Source organism: Palaemon carinicauda, chromosome 8 (assembly GCF_036898095.1).
Source record: "Palaemon carinicauda isolate YSFRI2023 chromosome 8, ASM3689809v2, whole genome shotgun sequence".
NCBI lineage: Eukaryota > Metazoa > Arthropoda > Malacostraca > Decapoda > Palaemonidae > Palaemon > Palaemon carinicauda.
The window spans coordinates 35,396,738-35,414,347 of NC_090732.1; the positions used below are offsets into that span (position 1 = coordinate 35,396,738).

A 17,610-nucleotide genomic window follows, 5' to 3' on the forward strand; every position below is an offset into this window, starting at 1 on the left:
AATGGTGAATATGCCTTTATTTAAAAGTGTTTTCCTTAGGCAAGAATGCTAACAACTCTTGAAGGAAAGCCAATTAAAATTCAATAAATACAGTACTTGTATAACTGCGAAGTAAAGGGAGTCAATCACTCTTGATTACCAATAAAGAGCATATCTTTAGCTAACCAACTTGTAAAAAGTGCTATTTCTTTTTTAATAAGGTACAATAATGGAGTCAAGACTGGAAATCAAATTGAAAAATAAGCCAATACTGTATTATGCAATAGATGAGTCTTATACCATTCAATACGTCTCTGCGTTATAGAAAGCTGAAGACTTAAACAGGACCCAAAATTGCTAGTCTTCTCTGAATCACTTGGAAGAGGCTACTTCCACACATTTGGATGAATAACAAGCTTCCACACTTGCCTTCCTCAAATTATTAAGGTATTTCTCAGCAATAAGGTTACATAGTGTTTTTCCTCACTTTCAGGGTACCCTCCTTCATCTTCTTGTTTCATAGGGTGAACTGAGGGGCAATCAGCTGATTTCCTAGTTTGTTTACAACTGGAAATAATGGGGGATGCTGCACATGCATACAAGAGGTTTTGTTTGTTTTCTATATAAATCTATAAATATACACATATGAGATATATAACAAATTAAATGTATGAAATACAATTCAATATCAATCATATAGCGTACCAGCGCCTCATTTACTTCACTGAAATAACTTGAGTTAGTGGAACATACTGCCAAATGAAACATGACGTAAACGACTGAGTTTAGTGTAAACTTTGTTCATTCAAAGATTGCTAACTTAAACAATTGGAGGGATATTAAGATCCAGACTACCCATTCGGTCTTCTGCCTTACAATCTATTTGCAATATAGAGTGACTAAGATTGTGGCATCAAAGGAGTTAGCAGCAGAAAGGTATTATATCTAAAGTAATAAAAGAATTCGAGGCTCTGTGAGAAGATTTTGAACCTGTAATAGGTAGCAAACTTTCAGAACCCCTACTGAAGAAACACCTCAAAACTAGACTTAACAAGGGGAGTCAGGTAACGTTGACAACGAGATGGGTAGGACCAGAGTTACCATTTTAAGAGAGGATTCACTAGACTCTGAACTTTAACAAAGAAAGCTAGCAATGCTAAGTGTTTGTAAAGCTCAATTATTGAAAGTTGGCTGATTATGTGAATTGTCTAAGGGTGAGGGCTTACCATTATTGTTGCCATCCCCTGCTACAATCAACTAGCCTATTCTTTCCTAACTTTTCGCTTGAACTATCAGCAAGTTCCCTTTAGCGCTTTACACTGCTAATTTTGTTGGCAGGCATTACTGAAGTACTGTAGTGCCTAGTAGCCAACAACTAAAGAAAATGAAGGAGATAAATAGAATGACGCACCAGTTACCACTTGCTGTAAGAAAGCTCATTCCTTTACTAACTGCATGTTTATGGAAGGGAAGATAATGGAAAAAAATCTAAATTTTAAGGGTAAAGGTGTATCAAACAGAGCTCCAGGAGAAGAAGCAATATGTACATCAGGCAAGATTCATAGAAATAAATAGGAAAAAGCAACACCTTTAAACCCAAAGTGTCACTGAAACAAAACCATTACAATACAGAATACCCGATACATTGAACCTTGTAAAACATTCGCTAAGTGATATTCCTCCATGGTAAATAACATAAGTAAAATAAAAAGTTTGTACAGTGCAAGACAATTTATGTTGCTGAGCAATCATTATGCCATTTACAACTGTGCATAATAAAGAATTAATTAATAATACTAGAAGTAGAATATGAAAATAAATTCATGCTTATTTGTTAAAAATGTTTCTCCTTTCATGGAGAAAATTTTCAAACAATCATCATTTATCTGATTAATTTGGGCAGTAAAATACACACTATATTCACATTACACAGGTTCCCTCTCCCATTATTATTATTATTATTATTATTACTATCCAAGCTACAACCCTAATTGGAAAAGCAAGATGCTATAAGCCCAGGGGCTCCAATAGGGAAAAATAGCCCAGTGAGGAAAGGAAATAAGGAAATAAATAAATGAAGAGAACAAATTAACAATAAATCATTCTAAAAAAAGTAATGTCAAAAGAGATATATCATATATAACCTATTAACAACGTCAACAACAAAAATGTCATATATAAACTATAAAAAGACTCATGTCCGTCTGGTCAACAAAAAAGCATTTGCTCCAACTTTGAACTTTTGAAGTTCTACTGATTCAACAACCCGATTAGGAAGATCATTCCACAACTTAGTAACAGCTGGAATAAAACTTCTAGAGTACTGCGTAGTATTGAGTCTTATGATGGAGAAGGCCTGGCTATTAGAATTAACTGCCTGCCTAGTATTACGAACAGGATAGAATTGTCCAGGGAGATCTGAATGTAAAGGATGGTCAGAGTTATGAAAAATCTTATGCAACATACATAATGAACTAATTGATCGACGGTGCCAGAGATTAATATCTAGATCAGGAATAAGAAATTTAATAGACCATAAGTTTCTGTCCAACAAATTAAGATGAGAATCAGCAGCTGAAGACCAGACAGGAGAACAATACTCAAAACAAGGTAGAATAAAAGAATTAAAACACTTCTTCAGAATAGATTGATCACCGAATATCTTAAAAGACTTTCTCAATAAGCCAATTTTTTGTGCAATTGAAGAAGACACAGACCTTATATGTTTCTCAAAAGTAAATTTGCTGTCAAGAATCACGCCTAAAATTTTGAAAGAGTCATACAAATTTAAAGAAACATTATCAATACTGAGATCCGGATGTTGAGGAGCCACCGTCCTTGACCTACTTACAATCATACTTTGAGTTTTGTTAGGATTCAACTTCATACCCCATAATTTGCACCATGCACTAATTTTAGCTAAATCTCTATTAAGGGATTCACCAACCCCAGATCTACATTCAGGGGATGGAATTGATGCAAAGAGAGTAGCATCATCTGCATATGCAACAAGCTTATTTTCTAGGCCAAACCACATGTCATGTGTATATAGTATGAAAAGTAATGGGCCAAGAACACTACCCTGTGGAACACCGGATATCACATTCCTATACTCACTATGGTGCCCATCAACAACAACTCTTTGAGATCTACTACTGTAAAGTGCATTCTAATAAATACACACTTCCCTTTAAAATCTGCCTTTTGCCTGCTAGTGACTTCGACATATATAAACTTAAAAATAAGTATAAAAACAAGCTCACCTGATTTAGTCTCCGAATGACCTTCAGTCTGTGATGAAGTGACATTGACTTCTGAACTACCAATTTTGTTCTTTATTTCTGATGATGAACTGTTATGGGCATGGTTTTCACTCATAGGTTCAGTTGATAAACTAGCTGTTGTGGTATCTGGGTTAAGTTTCTCTAAATTTCTCTGATCATCTAATCCAGTAGACTCCAAGATAGATACATCCTCACAAACTGTCATTTCACAACCAGTAACATCTGTAACTGGAATATCATGCTCACTCCTTTGAGACTTGACTGTTTCCATAGTAACTGTCACTTCACTAATTTCCAAAGGACTGGAAGATTTCCTGTAAATAAAAAAAGTAATGCTGTCAATCATTAAGTTATCCTAAATAGCCAAAGTTTAAACATAAAAAAATTTACATATTGATGAAAAATCATTAATAACAATGAAGTACTTGTGCTACATAGTCATCACTAATACAGGTATATAACACTGCCAAAAAATGCTATTAGTAATGTTGAAGCTTCACTTACTTAACTGTCAAAAGATTTCTATTTAAATGTGTTCGTACTGACCAAACTATTGCTGCATGATATGGTTATTATGAACTGACCACAAACACTTATTTATTTCAAGGAAGCTTCGTATGCTTTAGATGGTCAAAACTGCATTGGTTTAGGTCAACATCTGCTGCTCATGCCTTTCACTTACTAAAGTATAGTTGGATCAATAACATTTTAGCTTTCTTTTGTGGCAATTTTCAAGGAAACTATAGTACAAAAGAACTTATCAATTTATTTTCTACGCTCGTGTATTAAAACTTCAGATTTGAATAAATATTTTGATGTGAGATTGGATCGTTTCTCCAACCTCCCACCTTTATTATTATAACTAGCTAAGCTACAACCCAAGCTGGAAAAGCAGGATGGTATAAGCCCAAGGGTTCCAATAGGGAAAAAAGAGCTGTGAGGAAAGGAAATAAGGAAATAAACAAACTACAAGAGAAGTAATGAACAATTAAAATAAAACATTAAGAGCAGTAACAAAATTAAAATATATCTCTCATAGATATACTGTATGCCATAGATAAAAAAAAAATATAACATTTCCTCTATATTTACCATATGAAACATTGGATCAAAATTTTGTGTGCTGATTCTTTATCAGTCTGAATGCCCATGACATTGCATTTAGCTATTATATTGTAATTTTTCTTCTAGATACGTTATATAAATGATTAAAAAAAAAATTCAATATTTTCTTGTTTGATATTTAGTACACAAAGAAAATTAATAAAACCTCATACAAACAAATTAAAATCAACTATGACCATGGACAGGAGTCTTGAGGATAAGTTTGGTCATGTGTACAATGACTCATTTACAGAAACCTAGGGATATTACTTAATCTACTTTGGTGACATAATGACCAAAAATAGAATCTATAAGCCTAAATTTTTAGCCCTAACCCTACCTAATTATAGAAGAAAAAAAAATAAATAATCATTTGATAAGTAAAAATAGAGCTGCAATTTTTATTTGGAAGGACTTTGCAATAAATTGAAATAAATTTAATAAATAAATTGTATTTTTCCTAGCTATACAAATCTTTAAAATAGGGTTATATCTTTAGCGGCACTGCAATGACCATTAAACTATTGACAAAGTGGGGATTACAGGGAAGCCAAACTCACCCACCTCTCACTGGTCACTTTTTTTTTTTTTATACGGAAACTCACTTCTTGGAGGGAGGAAGTCCCCTAGAACTTAACTGAAATGTTATTTTCTTTCTTGGATATGGAAAGTAACGCGTTCCTCTCACTCAACATAGTAGAGAATGCCCTATCCAGGCAGACATTCCTGTATACAGAATGGACACTGGACCAGAATTCTTTATGGGAGGTGTTGGAGCTAGTTCTGGAGCTCCTACTGGACTTGTTCACTCCAAAAGAACACCACAAACCTCCACTATACATAGCTATGATTGTGAACTCTCAAGCCTTGGAAAAATATGCTCTACCTGTTCCTCCAAAGAGTTTGATTTTGTAGGCTTTGAATATCCTTCAGGATTTTTCAGGGACAGTTTTAAAGATTTTAAATTCCACTTCTGAATGGCAGAGGCAAGGAACATTGACACTTTCCTAGCAAGCAGGACAATGCTCTAGAGACTGACCATATTACATGTGATCAGTACTCAAGTGCCCTATCCACCCTGCTAGGACCCAGGAGGGCCAGGCAATGGCTACTGATCACTCAGCAGGTAGACCTATGGGCTTCTCCAAAACCCTCATCCTTATCTCACAAGCATGGTGAGTTTGCAGACTAAAAACTAACGAATTTGAGCAAGACTCGAACCCCAGTCCAGCAATCACCAGGCAGGAACGTTTCCAATAAGCTACTACAACCTAATAGAACCACATTAGCCCAACAGCCTATGGTATTCACTGCTCCAGCATTTGAAACCAAGAATAAAACCCCTTCGGTCTGCACAGCTATATCAGAAAGTAGGAACGGACTACCTTCGCTAGCTCTTTTCTGAACCAGAACCTTCACGTTTGGGTTTTCTCTCCAACATTTTCAAGAAAGTTTTTTTTTCAGCCCACAATTTGACTTTTTTGATGAGCTGCAAGAAGTCTTCATCCACAAGACAATACCATTCTGTGTGGAAGACATAGTTGGTGTTTTTACAGTTAGTCACCCTTTTAGATAACTCGGGACTTCTTGGCTTCCTTTCTATTCCATTTCTTTGAGAGGAAGCTCCAGACATCAGCTATATTGTCATATATTGCCTGGTGATGGCTAGACTGGGGTTCGAGTTCTGCTCAAACTCGTGATCACTTTAGTGTCTGCAACCTCACCATCCTTGTGAGCTAAGGATGGGCAGTTTGGGTGAGCCTATAAGTCTACCTGCTGAGTCATCAGCAGCCTTTATCTGACCCTCCCTGGGCCCAGCTTGGATGGAGAGGGGACTTGGAACTGATCATATGTATATACAGTCGGCCCTCATTAATCGCGGGTTGTCGCTTCGCGGTTTTGGTTTCTAGCGTCCAAGGATTAAAAAGAAAAAAAAAAATCTCTGTGATTCTTATTAACCCAACATTAAGAATTTGATTTCTAATAGTTGGGAACATTATTGGTATGGCCAAGAACAATGCAATACCTATTAAATAAAAATTCTTATAAAAATCACCATGAAATTCAAGCTGGGCAATGCTTTCAAATAGCCCGCGGTACTTTACACTAGGAGAACTGCACGCCACTACCTATCTCTACACTTTGCTGGTCCTCGCTCTCTCTGTACAGTGTATATCCATTTACTGTGGTACAAAATTACAGCTATATTTCAAATAAACCAGATTTTAATTAAACTGGCGTTTCACTTAACTGTATCTAATAATAATGCATGTAATATTTACATTTTTGTATTATAATTAGATTAAAAACATAGCGAATCATAATTTCATGTATTGTTTACATTCAAATCAGCTGATCAACCCTGCGTAGTCCATCATCAACCTATATTCACTTTCACGATATTATCCCACTGATATGACCATTCACTTTCAAAGAATTATCTCACTGATATAACCTATCATGCATATTAGTATGATATATCTTTCACATTATTATTGTCCATCACCTACTATTATCATTATATCCTTAATCCTTTTTTACCAATTCCTTCTCAAATCCCATCTATACATAAACATTGCTCTCCTACACACACATCTACAACGTATCTTTCCAACTCTTTTGATCCTCTCTATTTTTTGCGATTTCATTCATCTTCTCTTTCCTAGCATTCATCCATCATTTTCATTTTATCAACCATTCTAAACCCCTTTCTCATCCCTCATTCCACCTATTCCCATTAATATTTTTCATTCCTTCTTCTTGCTTTTCCCAAATTCCTTGATTTTGCTAATTCATTTGAATTAGTGTAGATTTAGAGGAGGGGATGTACAAGAGGAAAGAACTGTCATCGTCCGCAGATTGGCTACCACCACACCGTCTCGTGTCTATTGCTCCCTTTGTCGTGTTGTTTCGTCCTTCTCTCTCCCTGTTCTCCCTGGCATTTCACTTAACTATATCCAATAATAATGCATGTAATATTCACATTTTAGTATCGTATCTATAATTAAATGCATTGTTTACATTCGAATCAGTTGATCAACCCTGCGTAGTCCGTCGTCAACCTCAATTTTTGGATCAAATAACTCCCTTATTATTAAGGCATGCTACTGAAGGATATTTCACATTCACAAAAAGAAACAATTATTGCTTGATCTATCATTTTCCAATTAGCATACTAATTTGAAATGCTTCCCTCATATTTTTATTTACTTGTACTGTGAGTTGAATCGCCTAACGTTAACCAGAGTTTCATTAATGTTGTCGATTAGACAATATTTTATAGTTTTTAGCTCTGTGGTGCTTGATGATAAAGCTTAGGAAATTATTTATTACGGCTCCGTCCGTGAGTATTCAATAGAGACTTTGCAAAGAAACAAAGGTTTTATCTATATACATATGAGAGAGAGAGAGAGATATTAAAGTTTTCAGTTTATAAAGTAAGCTGTATTTCTATTTAAGAAAGTATAGATAGCATACTACGCAAGAGGCAACACAAAAGAATTTATGTCATGCTTCTAGAGTAGCAGCATAGGCTATGAGTCGTCTGAACGAAAACACCTAACACTTACAGTAAGTACAGTTAAGCTGCATTGTAGTAATATTACTGTACATATATTAAAGTAATATACACTACAGTATCAATGAATATTAGGTTACAGTACAGTATTACTAGATAGGAACAACTTTTGTTATACAGAACAGTAAAGAGATGACGACAACTCGGTAAACTGTACCTTAGCACAATACTGTAATCTTACTGTGTCCAGTATGTAGTGTCCATGTGTGCAAATGTACTGTACACTGTACACATGCTTATAAACTGTTGTATAAACTAAATTAAAACATTATTAGGCAATATTCTGTGTGTTGATCATCAGCTTGGGCACCCGCTCGTGGCAAGGGGCAGTGACTTTTTAGGTTAGGAGTTAGCCTACCTTAGTGCAGTATTTATTCATGAAAATTCCCTTTTCGCACCTGTGTCTGTAACCTAACTATCGCGAAGAAGGAGGCCTGACTATATGGTCAATCTCAAGGGCATTGTCCTGCTTGCTAGAGCAATGTCACTGTCTCTTGTCTCTGCCATTCATGAGTGGCCTTTAAACCTCTCAAGCATGCCTTTGAGATGCTCTCAACTCAGACATGTTTCATAAGATCCCTCGGTCTTTTAGACCCTCTCCACCCACTCCTGTGGTTTCTTGATCTCTGGATAGGGCTCTCAAGTGTTTGATTGGGTTAGGTTGGATGATGCCATAATTTCTCTTAAGAACCATTACAAAAATCTACATTTTTATAGCTTTGATTTTGGAATAGTCGGTGAACTGACAATCTTTCGGAGGGACTAGGAATTCATTACAATATCCAAGGTCCTGATTCTGGGTCTCCTTTTCTAGCAAAATGAAAGCTTCTACAGACATGGGATCCACTTTATATCTCTGTTCTGAGTCAGTATATAGCAACCTCAGTCAGGGATGGACCTTGAAATAATTTTTAGAGATCAACGTCTCCAGAAGGTAGCTAGTTTAAAAACACCCAGACCAACAAGTCCCTTTTAACAGAGGCTATCCGTATCTTGATGACCTCCCTTTATAAAAAGGTGATCCTGCCTCCATTTCTAAAAATCCAAGATGCAAGTGAAATTGCCTTTACAATAGCATTGTTTGCTAATAAGCAATTTCCGGACACCCAGAGTTTTATTGGGGGGGTTGGGCATAGGGTGTTCATTAAACACTACCTGAAACAAATCGAAGCAATACAACATACATGTGTAATACTTGGCACATTTGGGACCCCTGCAGGGGTGGTAAGAGAGACCAAATCACCAGACCATTTAGTCAGCAGTCTTCTGTCACCCTCATGAGGTAAGAATGAGACTTGTTAGTTTTTTCTTCTTACTCTCTGAAGCATGTGCATGAGTTAAAGGATGGGCTTAGTGCCAAAGTTTTTCTGGAATAGACATGAGTCTACTTATTCTGGTACTAAGTCATTGGAGAGCAGGCAAGAGTCTACTTATTCTGGTACTAAGTCATTGGAGAGCGGGCATGAGTCTACTCATTCTGGTACAAAGTCATTGGAGGCCACACAGTTCTTCAACCACAAAAAGGGAGTTTTGACATATGAAAGACTATTTTTTTCTTTTGGAGAGGTGCTGTGTGATCTCAAAAACCACAAAAGGAGTTTTGACAAATGAAAAACTTAGTCTTGGAGAGGTGCAATATGATCTCCATAATTGTCCCTCCTTCCTAGACTAGAGCCAGAGTGGAATATTGTTGTAAACCTTTGACCTCGAATGGTGGTTGAGGGTTTGTTATGACGTAGGTACGATGGCAAGGACTGGAGCCATGGTTCCTTTCTGGGATGCCATGTATGACATCACTCATAACAGAGGACTTTGAGCTAATGAGGTGCTATGACAAGGTCTCTCGTATACAAACTGAGTCCATGCCCCACACATTGATACACTGGCCTTAGAGCAGGGGAGACAATATTTCTTTGGTATCTATGTTGTATTTGACTCTTAATTCTAGCCTTTAACAGGGAAGTCATTGAAGACCACACAGTAGCTCCCCAAAATTAAGCTTTCCCTTTGTCAAAAATAATTTTTAATGTAAATCTATTGCTGATTAAATGGCAACATCTGCTTTTGCATTACCAACAACCTCAACATGAGCAGGAATTCAACGTATTTCAATATTTACCCATTTGGAATAGAATTTGTTTAGGAGCTCTTTAATTTGCAATACCAGCTGGTTCTTATGTGTGTAACCTTTTAGGGCTTCTATGACATTTCTTGAAAAAAATTATTCAGATCTACTTTAACTCCCCATAATTGAAATTCTGATGTGTTAAATATCTTAGCATTGTAAGTTACATTATTATAAATATAGATTGCAGTTACTAAATCATCAGCAGAAGGGACTGCAAGGAATAATATTTTGGTACACTGTAGGCATATTGCAATAAGGTTGTAATTTTTGTAGTCTTTAAACTTCCCTTAGATGCAAACAGGTTTTAAGACCAATAATATTCCATTCAATTATGTATGAAGTGAACAATAAGCCTATGAAGATGGATTTCTACAAGGTATATTGTTATTTCTGCTTATTTTGCTACCATTGGGTTTCTGTTTATCAGTAGTAACGTTATTCATTTATTAGGTTTTAGTTCTTTCGATATATTTTCCTGACGTTTACTTTGATTAAGACCAAGTTTTTCTATACATTTTTCAAGATGAAGGGCGCCTGTTGCACGCTTCTTTATCTGATGGCAAACACACACATTCAGCACGGTGGGGTTCCAATTACCATAATGATTTTTATTTTTGTTCTTGATAAAGTTACCAATTAGATTACCAATTTTATGTATATTTATATTTTCAACATTACAAAATTCAGAAATAAAGCAATCACTGCAGCCCCATGAAATTTTGTGGCTGCTTTATTCTCTGTTGTAGTTTCATGTAACACCATCATTTTACCAATGATCCCTATAACCAGAGATGGATTTATTTCTTTGAATGGTACTTTATCAAATAGGTTTTTTCTGCTTCTTGAAATTCATAAGGGTTCTCACTGACCTTGACCTTTACTACATGTTTAGTAGCTTGATTAATTATGGTCGGGTTCCAGTTTTGATTCTAGGAGTCAAAGCATTGTTTCCGTATCTACAATAGTTTGATTTACTACATCAGTCAACTAATCATCCTTTATAATAAATTTGGAAAAAATTTCTTCATGCTCACTCAGACTTTCTTCATTGTTTTCCTTTTTCGATTTGGGGTTCTATTTTCAAGTATAGTACTGTAACCATTTTTTTCTCTCAGATTTAGATTCTAGGGGTACAGAATCGATCACCTCTACTCCACAATTAAGTGTAAGATGTGGGTAGTGTGTCAAACCTGTTCTGTACAGGAAACTGGGATTCTTACATATATTGATGATTTTGAGATCCAGTGCTTTTAGTATTTTCAGTTATTGTACTTGTACACACGTGTCTAGTTGAATATGTAGGGTTGTGGTTGCTGATGTGGTAATGTCCCTGACTGGTGATTGCCAGACTTGGGTTTGAGTCCCGATCAGACTCGTTAGTTCCTTTGGTCGCTGTAACCTCACCATCTTTGTGAACTAAGGTTGGGGGGTTTGGGGGAGCCAATAGGGTTATCTACTGTGTCATCAGCAGCCAGTACTAATTCTAATGGGATCCATTGAAAAAAATTCATTTGCAATATAAGGCTGCAGATAGTTTTTCTGATCCTACTACAAATATCAAAAAGAAAATCTATAACTTAATGTGTTAAAAGAAATTAGAAGGTCACAGCAAAAGTCACTATAGGACCTTGAGGCCCAAAAATTTTAATAAGAAATTCAGGTATCTTCAAGATGAAGTGCATCAACTCCCAAACGGGAGTTATTGAACTGTCTCTAAAATTCTTTCTAAAGAAAACTTTCTGCAAAAATTACAAGATGTAGGTTTACTCCCAATGTCTAGAACCTAAATCTTCAAAATTTTATAGAAGCTTTGGATCCTAACTTCAACAAGAAATAACAATGACCCTTGAACAGAGGACGAATTGACATTCTAAGCTCACATAGTAAATTAGGGGCATTACCTGCAATGTACATAGTTTGTTTAAAATATACCGATTGTGTCATACTGGACAAGGACCACTATTCTCAGATGAAATACTTGCAACCATTCCTAATAGAGATGTAAAAAAAGAAATTGTAACTCCCTCTATTAGTGGAAGTTTCCCAAAGATTCAAAATTGAACCTATTACACCTATTACATATATACACCAAAATACCAATAATGACAATTAGGCCTGATTACTGGCAACCTAGACAGATAGCCTTAAATCCTGTATATAAATTATAATACCTGAGAACAGAATGTCTAATCCCATATGTTTTAGTACCAAATTAAAGGCCAAGATTGAAAATTCTTTTCAAAAGAACACCTTAAATGGCAATTCTGCCCACTTGTCTGTAGGCTTACTTGATACAGTACTTTATTATCAAAGGATATCCAATATCTAAAATCAATTATCTGGACATACCCTACATCGGGTAACTGGCAACTACTGTAAAGAGAATTGGCAATGAGATTGACAATTATCTAAGTTAAATTTTCCAAGCTATTCATATTAATATTATTACTTGCTAAGCTACAACCATAGTTTTAAAAGCAGGATGCTACAAGCCAAAGGGCTCCAACAAGGTAAATAGCCCAGTGAGGAAAGGAAACAAGGAAAAATAAAATCTTTAAGAAGAGTAACAACATTATAATAAATATCTACTATATAAACTATAAAAACTTTAACAAAACAAGAGGAAGAGAAACAAGACAGAACAGTGTGCCCGAGTGTACCCCAAAGCAAGAGAGAACTAACCCAAGATAGTGCAAGACCATGGTACAGAGGCTATGGCACTACCCAAAACTAGAGAACAATGGTTTGATTTTGGAGTGTCCTTCTCCTAGAAGAGCTACTGACCATAGCTAAAGTCTCTCTTCTACCCTTAACAAGAGGAAAGTGGCCACTGAGCAATTACAGTGCAGTAACCCCTTTGGTGAAGAAGAATTGTTTGGTAATCTCAGTGTTGTCCGGTGTATGACGACAGAGGAGAATAAGTAAAGAATAGGCCAGACTATTCGTGGTGGATGTGTGTAGGCAAAGGGAAAATGAACAGTAACCAGAGAGAAGGATCAAATGTAGTACTATCTGACCAGTCAAAAGACCCCATAACACTCTATTGGTAGTATCTCAATGGGTGGCTGGTGCCTTTTAATACCACATATACCAAGAGGATTAGCTGAAAATCATGTTTTTTGTTTAAAAAAAATTTTTAAGGTCCCTGTTGAGAAGTGACAAGGCAAGAATCATGTTGTAAATCAGGAGCAGATTGGGAATAAACTGTCCAGCTAAGTAGATGACGTATTCACTAAACAGGAACTTGAAACATCAGCCTTACTCTACATTTGGGATAGTTTATAAAACTTAGCCAAAATGAACAATGTATCTTGTAGTTTATTTGACTTAAATGAATAGTTTATCTTGAATACTAATTCAAAATCATATTTTGATTACCTGTTTTCCAGGTGACTGATGTATATGAAAGAGAGGCTTGTTCAAGGATATGAGCAACTAATCCTAATATTTATTTTACTGGATAAAGGGATGAAATGATTTAATAGTCAAATATATAAAAGAATGGCACATCCAGCCATTCAAACAAGACAGAATCAAACCAAATTTGTGAATCCTTAAACAAAAAAGACCCAATATCCAGAGGGAATCATATTTGGTGTCATGCTAACCAAAAAACAATAACGGATACGTAACGAGTACATATTTTATGAACGGAGTAATAAAATACCTAGATTAACTTTATGACACATAAGTAATGAGCAGAGGTTTAGAAGTACCATACTTCAATGAGAAGAGTGAGATAAAGATCCAGGTTACCATCTTTGCTTGCAGTTATGTAAAAACCAAGATGATAATAGAGTGGCTAGAAATGCGTAAGTACGATTGTTACTCTGCAGAAGGGCACAAGTAAATAAAGTATTCAAGGCGCTGCAAGAAGATCTAGAACCTGGGATAAACTGTGCACCAGCAGAACTGTTATTGAAGTGTGTACTAAAACCACTAGCTACCACTCGAGAAACTGGGTAGGTTAGGCCTTAAATATTACTCTGGATCTAGAACTAAGTGGAATACTGAGCTACCCAAAAAGGCATTAATGTCATGAAATTCTCAGTATAACAAAAACCAAACTAATTAGGCTGTAGCAAGGACAAAGTTTGGAGTGGCAGCACTGTCATCATTCCTTCTATAAATGAGTCTGGATTTCTCTGCTAAAAAAGAAGCCTACTAAAAACTAGAATTAATGGCAAAGTTAAGTATTTCAAGAACATTTCCTATTCTTACCCACAAAGAGTCACAAGTTACATAATTTAGATTGCAATGCATACAATAAAGATTTCATTCATTAGTTGTAATGATGGCAGCATTATATTCTATAACAAAGTTAGGTCATGAAAAAGTTGGCAGCACTACCTTCTATAACAAAGTTAAGTAATGATTAATCTTATACAGTCACGAACGGTACTACTCTTCTACGTCAGCTATCTTAGTCGAATGAGGAAGAATGGCATCGCTAACTGAGGAAAAATAAAATAAATAATGTAACAAAGCTCCCTCGGGAGGAGCACCTGTTCCACGGACGGGAAAGGTGTCCCCGAGAGAACAAACACAAAATAAGGTCTGTGGACTCCCTTCTCCGACCAAAATCAACGGGAGAAGGAGAGCGGCAGCATAAAAACGGTAACAAAACAAAAATTACAATTATTGTAATCAATTCAGCCAAGAATATTCACTATTTGGGAGAACCACCCGACCCTCCAGTGGGAAGGGGGTTCCCCGCAAAGATGAAGCTGAAAAGTTTAAAGTTGAATTACAAACAATTATAATTTCACTTAATAAAGAAACCATTTGGAAGCGCAACCTGACTCGCGAACAGGAAAGGTGCGCCCCCCCCCCCCCCCCCACCCCCAGCAGAGTATGCTGTCGGCCGCCCATGAAGGGAGCGGTGATGACCTTGAGAAAGTCAAGGTCTGAGAAGGCAGCACTCCCTTCACCCAGCAGATTCTACGTAGAGGGGAAAATGACGGCCACACACATGCCAAAAAGCTGAGAGATCAATAGAGATTTATGAACCAAAATTACTATTGACAGTGCGGTAGGAATATGGAGGATAGGATCACATTAAAGAGACACCATAACCTTCAGAGCAGGTCTATTGGAACAACCTTAGAAGGCAAGTTCACTTATCATACTGCCTAGACCAGCAACAGCAGCCCCCGAGGTGGCAGCAGCTGGGTTAAGGCGGCAACTATTTCTAGTAGGCAAAATAAAAACTGATCTGTCAATACCCAAGGCAGCAGACGCATTGCAAAGTCGACAGGGAGAGAGTGAACAATCCCATACAGAAGGATCCACACTCAGGGGAAGTACAGGAATGAAAGGCAGCTAATAAGTGAACGTGCCAAGACCTGACCATTATCATAACTTATGAAAAGGGGGGGTTTAGCCCATAAAATAATGACAGACGTATAAGACGGCCAGGACGCTAAGAATTGGAAATTCAAAGGATGTCCTGACAACCAGGCAGGATCCAACCAACCAACTCCAGAGGACAATTTTCCTCAGATATGGGTGTAGAAAAGAGCAGATGACTAGTCTAAGGCTGCAGCTCAGGCGGCAGAGGGAATGACCCATAGTCAACACACAGCCAGTGCTAGAACTCAAGCTGACAAGACTGGAAGCAGAGACAGAAGGTGACACTTCTGCCTAGATGGGCTTACCTAGCAAGGCAGTCAAGACTACGCAGCAAGAGGGATATAGCACAGGAAGGGAAGCTGCAGACACAGGACAGGCAACTCCCAAGGCGGCAGAGGATAATACCAAGGTAGTAGGTTGGTCAGGGCACCAGCTACCAGTTGAGATACTACAGCTAGAAAGTTATAGGGGTCCTTTGACTGGCCAGACAGTACTACATTGGATCCTTCTCTCTGGTTACGGTTCATTTTCCCTTTGCCTACACATACACCGAATAGTCTGGCATATTCTCTTTACATATTCCCCTCTGTCAACATACACCTGATAACACTGTGACTACCAAACAATTCTTCTCTCAACGGGTTAACTTCTTTATCATAATTGTTCAGTGGCCACTTTCCTCTTAGTAAGGGTAGAAAAGGGTCTTTAGCTATGGTAAGCAACTCTTCTAGAAGGAGGACACTCCAAAAACAAACCATTGTTCTCTACTCTTGAGTAGAGCCATGGCCTATGTACCATGGCCTTCCACTGTCTTGGGTTAGTTCTCTTGCTTGAGGGTATACTTGAGCACACTATTCTATCTTATTTCTTTTCCTCCTGTTTTGTTAGTTTTTATAGTTTACTTAGGAAATATTTATTTTATTGTTATTGTTCTTAAAATATTTTATTTTACCTTGTTTCCTTTCCTCACTGAGCTATTTTCCCTGTTGGAGCCCCTGGGCTTATAGCATCCTGATTTTCCAACTAGGGTTGTAGCTTAGCAAATAATAATAATAATAATAATAATAATAATAATACCAACTCTACGCCTAGATAGGGTTATGCCATGGGAAGCCTAGCCTACCTAGTGGGTGAGGGAAAGCTCAAAAGCTAGGGTAAGATCACTAGACAAGAGGAACATAGTTCCAAGTACAGTCAGGTTATGGCCTAACTAGGAAGGGCAAGGGGCGGAGAAAACCCCCAAGGGTGGTCTTTAAGGCAGCAGAGAGATTTAATCCATGGAAGGCGAAAATCTCGCCCACCTAGGGCCAGGAAAGACAGCCTACAAGTTAACCTGTCCAAGGATGGAGACGAAATGTACTTCAGCAACCATGGGACTAGACAGGGATGGGAACAAAGTTTCACAGCAAGTAGGCATACTAACAGGCACAAAGGTAAGGGAGAAAGGGGTGGTGATGGGGGACTCAGAAATTGGTGAGGCGGCATGACAGGAAGGCCTAAGTATGACATTAAAACAGGATTAGTGTTCCAAAGGGTCTGCAGTGATAGGGCACAGAGGGCAAGTCCTCACAACCAGGCATAGCCTACCAAAGACTAAGAGGGAAGCCTAAGAATGCTTAATGGAAACAGTCACCCTAGGACAACTGAAAACACTATCCAACTCTCAGAGGAACCTTCAAGACCCCAGATTCCTGCCGTGACGAGTCGACAGCATGGGAGGATACACAGGCTCACCAAACTAGTAAGGTTAGGTGAAAGAAGGGGATGGTGCACAAGAGGAAATTTATCAGGCATGGCCGCCGGCTAGGGTAGGCTAGCCTAAATTAATGCTAATAAAAAACACACGAGAAACACCAAAAAACAGGTGGTGGGATATCCACAATCATACCACACTGTAAAAGAATAATGTAAAACATATTCCTACAATAATATGACTAAATAACTATGCATTTCTGAGCGATTTGGTAACATGATGCAATGGCGTCGACCGCATGCCGGCCACAGAACAATAAAAGCATGCAAATCAAAATAAGCACGGGGTGGATATGTGAAACTCTCCAACACACAAAAAGGGGGGTACTCAAGTTAGTCAATTAAAAAAAGCTGAAGCATCCATGATTGAAAATCACTCAAAAATCTAAGAAAAACAGGCAGAAAATCTCCAAGCGACCATCAAAGATGGCGAC

At 37.4% G+C, this 17,610-nt stretch overlaps 1 protein-coding gene across 2 annotated transcripts in view; it reads right to left on the reverse strand.

The window, feature by feature from the left end:
- Bdp1 (transcription factor TFIIIB component B'' homolog Bdp1) overlaps positions 1-17,610 on the reverse strand; it is a 186,334-nt gene that overhangs the window by 31,310 nt on the left and 137,414 nt on the right. For both annotated transcript variants that reach the window (XM_068378561.1, XM_068378562.1), the window contains one exon: positions 3,243-3,577. In XM_068378561.1, coding sequence (XP_068234662.1) covers positions 3,243-3,577 — 335 coding nt within the window. The remainder of the gene's footprint in view (positions 1-3,242; positions 3,578-17,610) is intronic.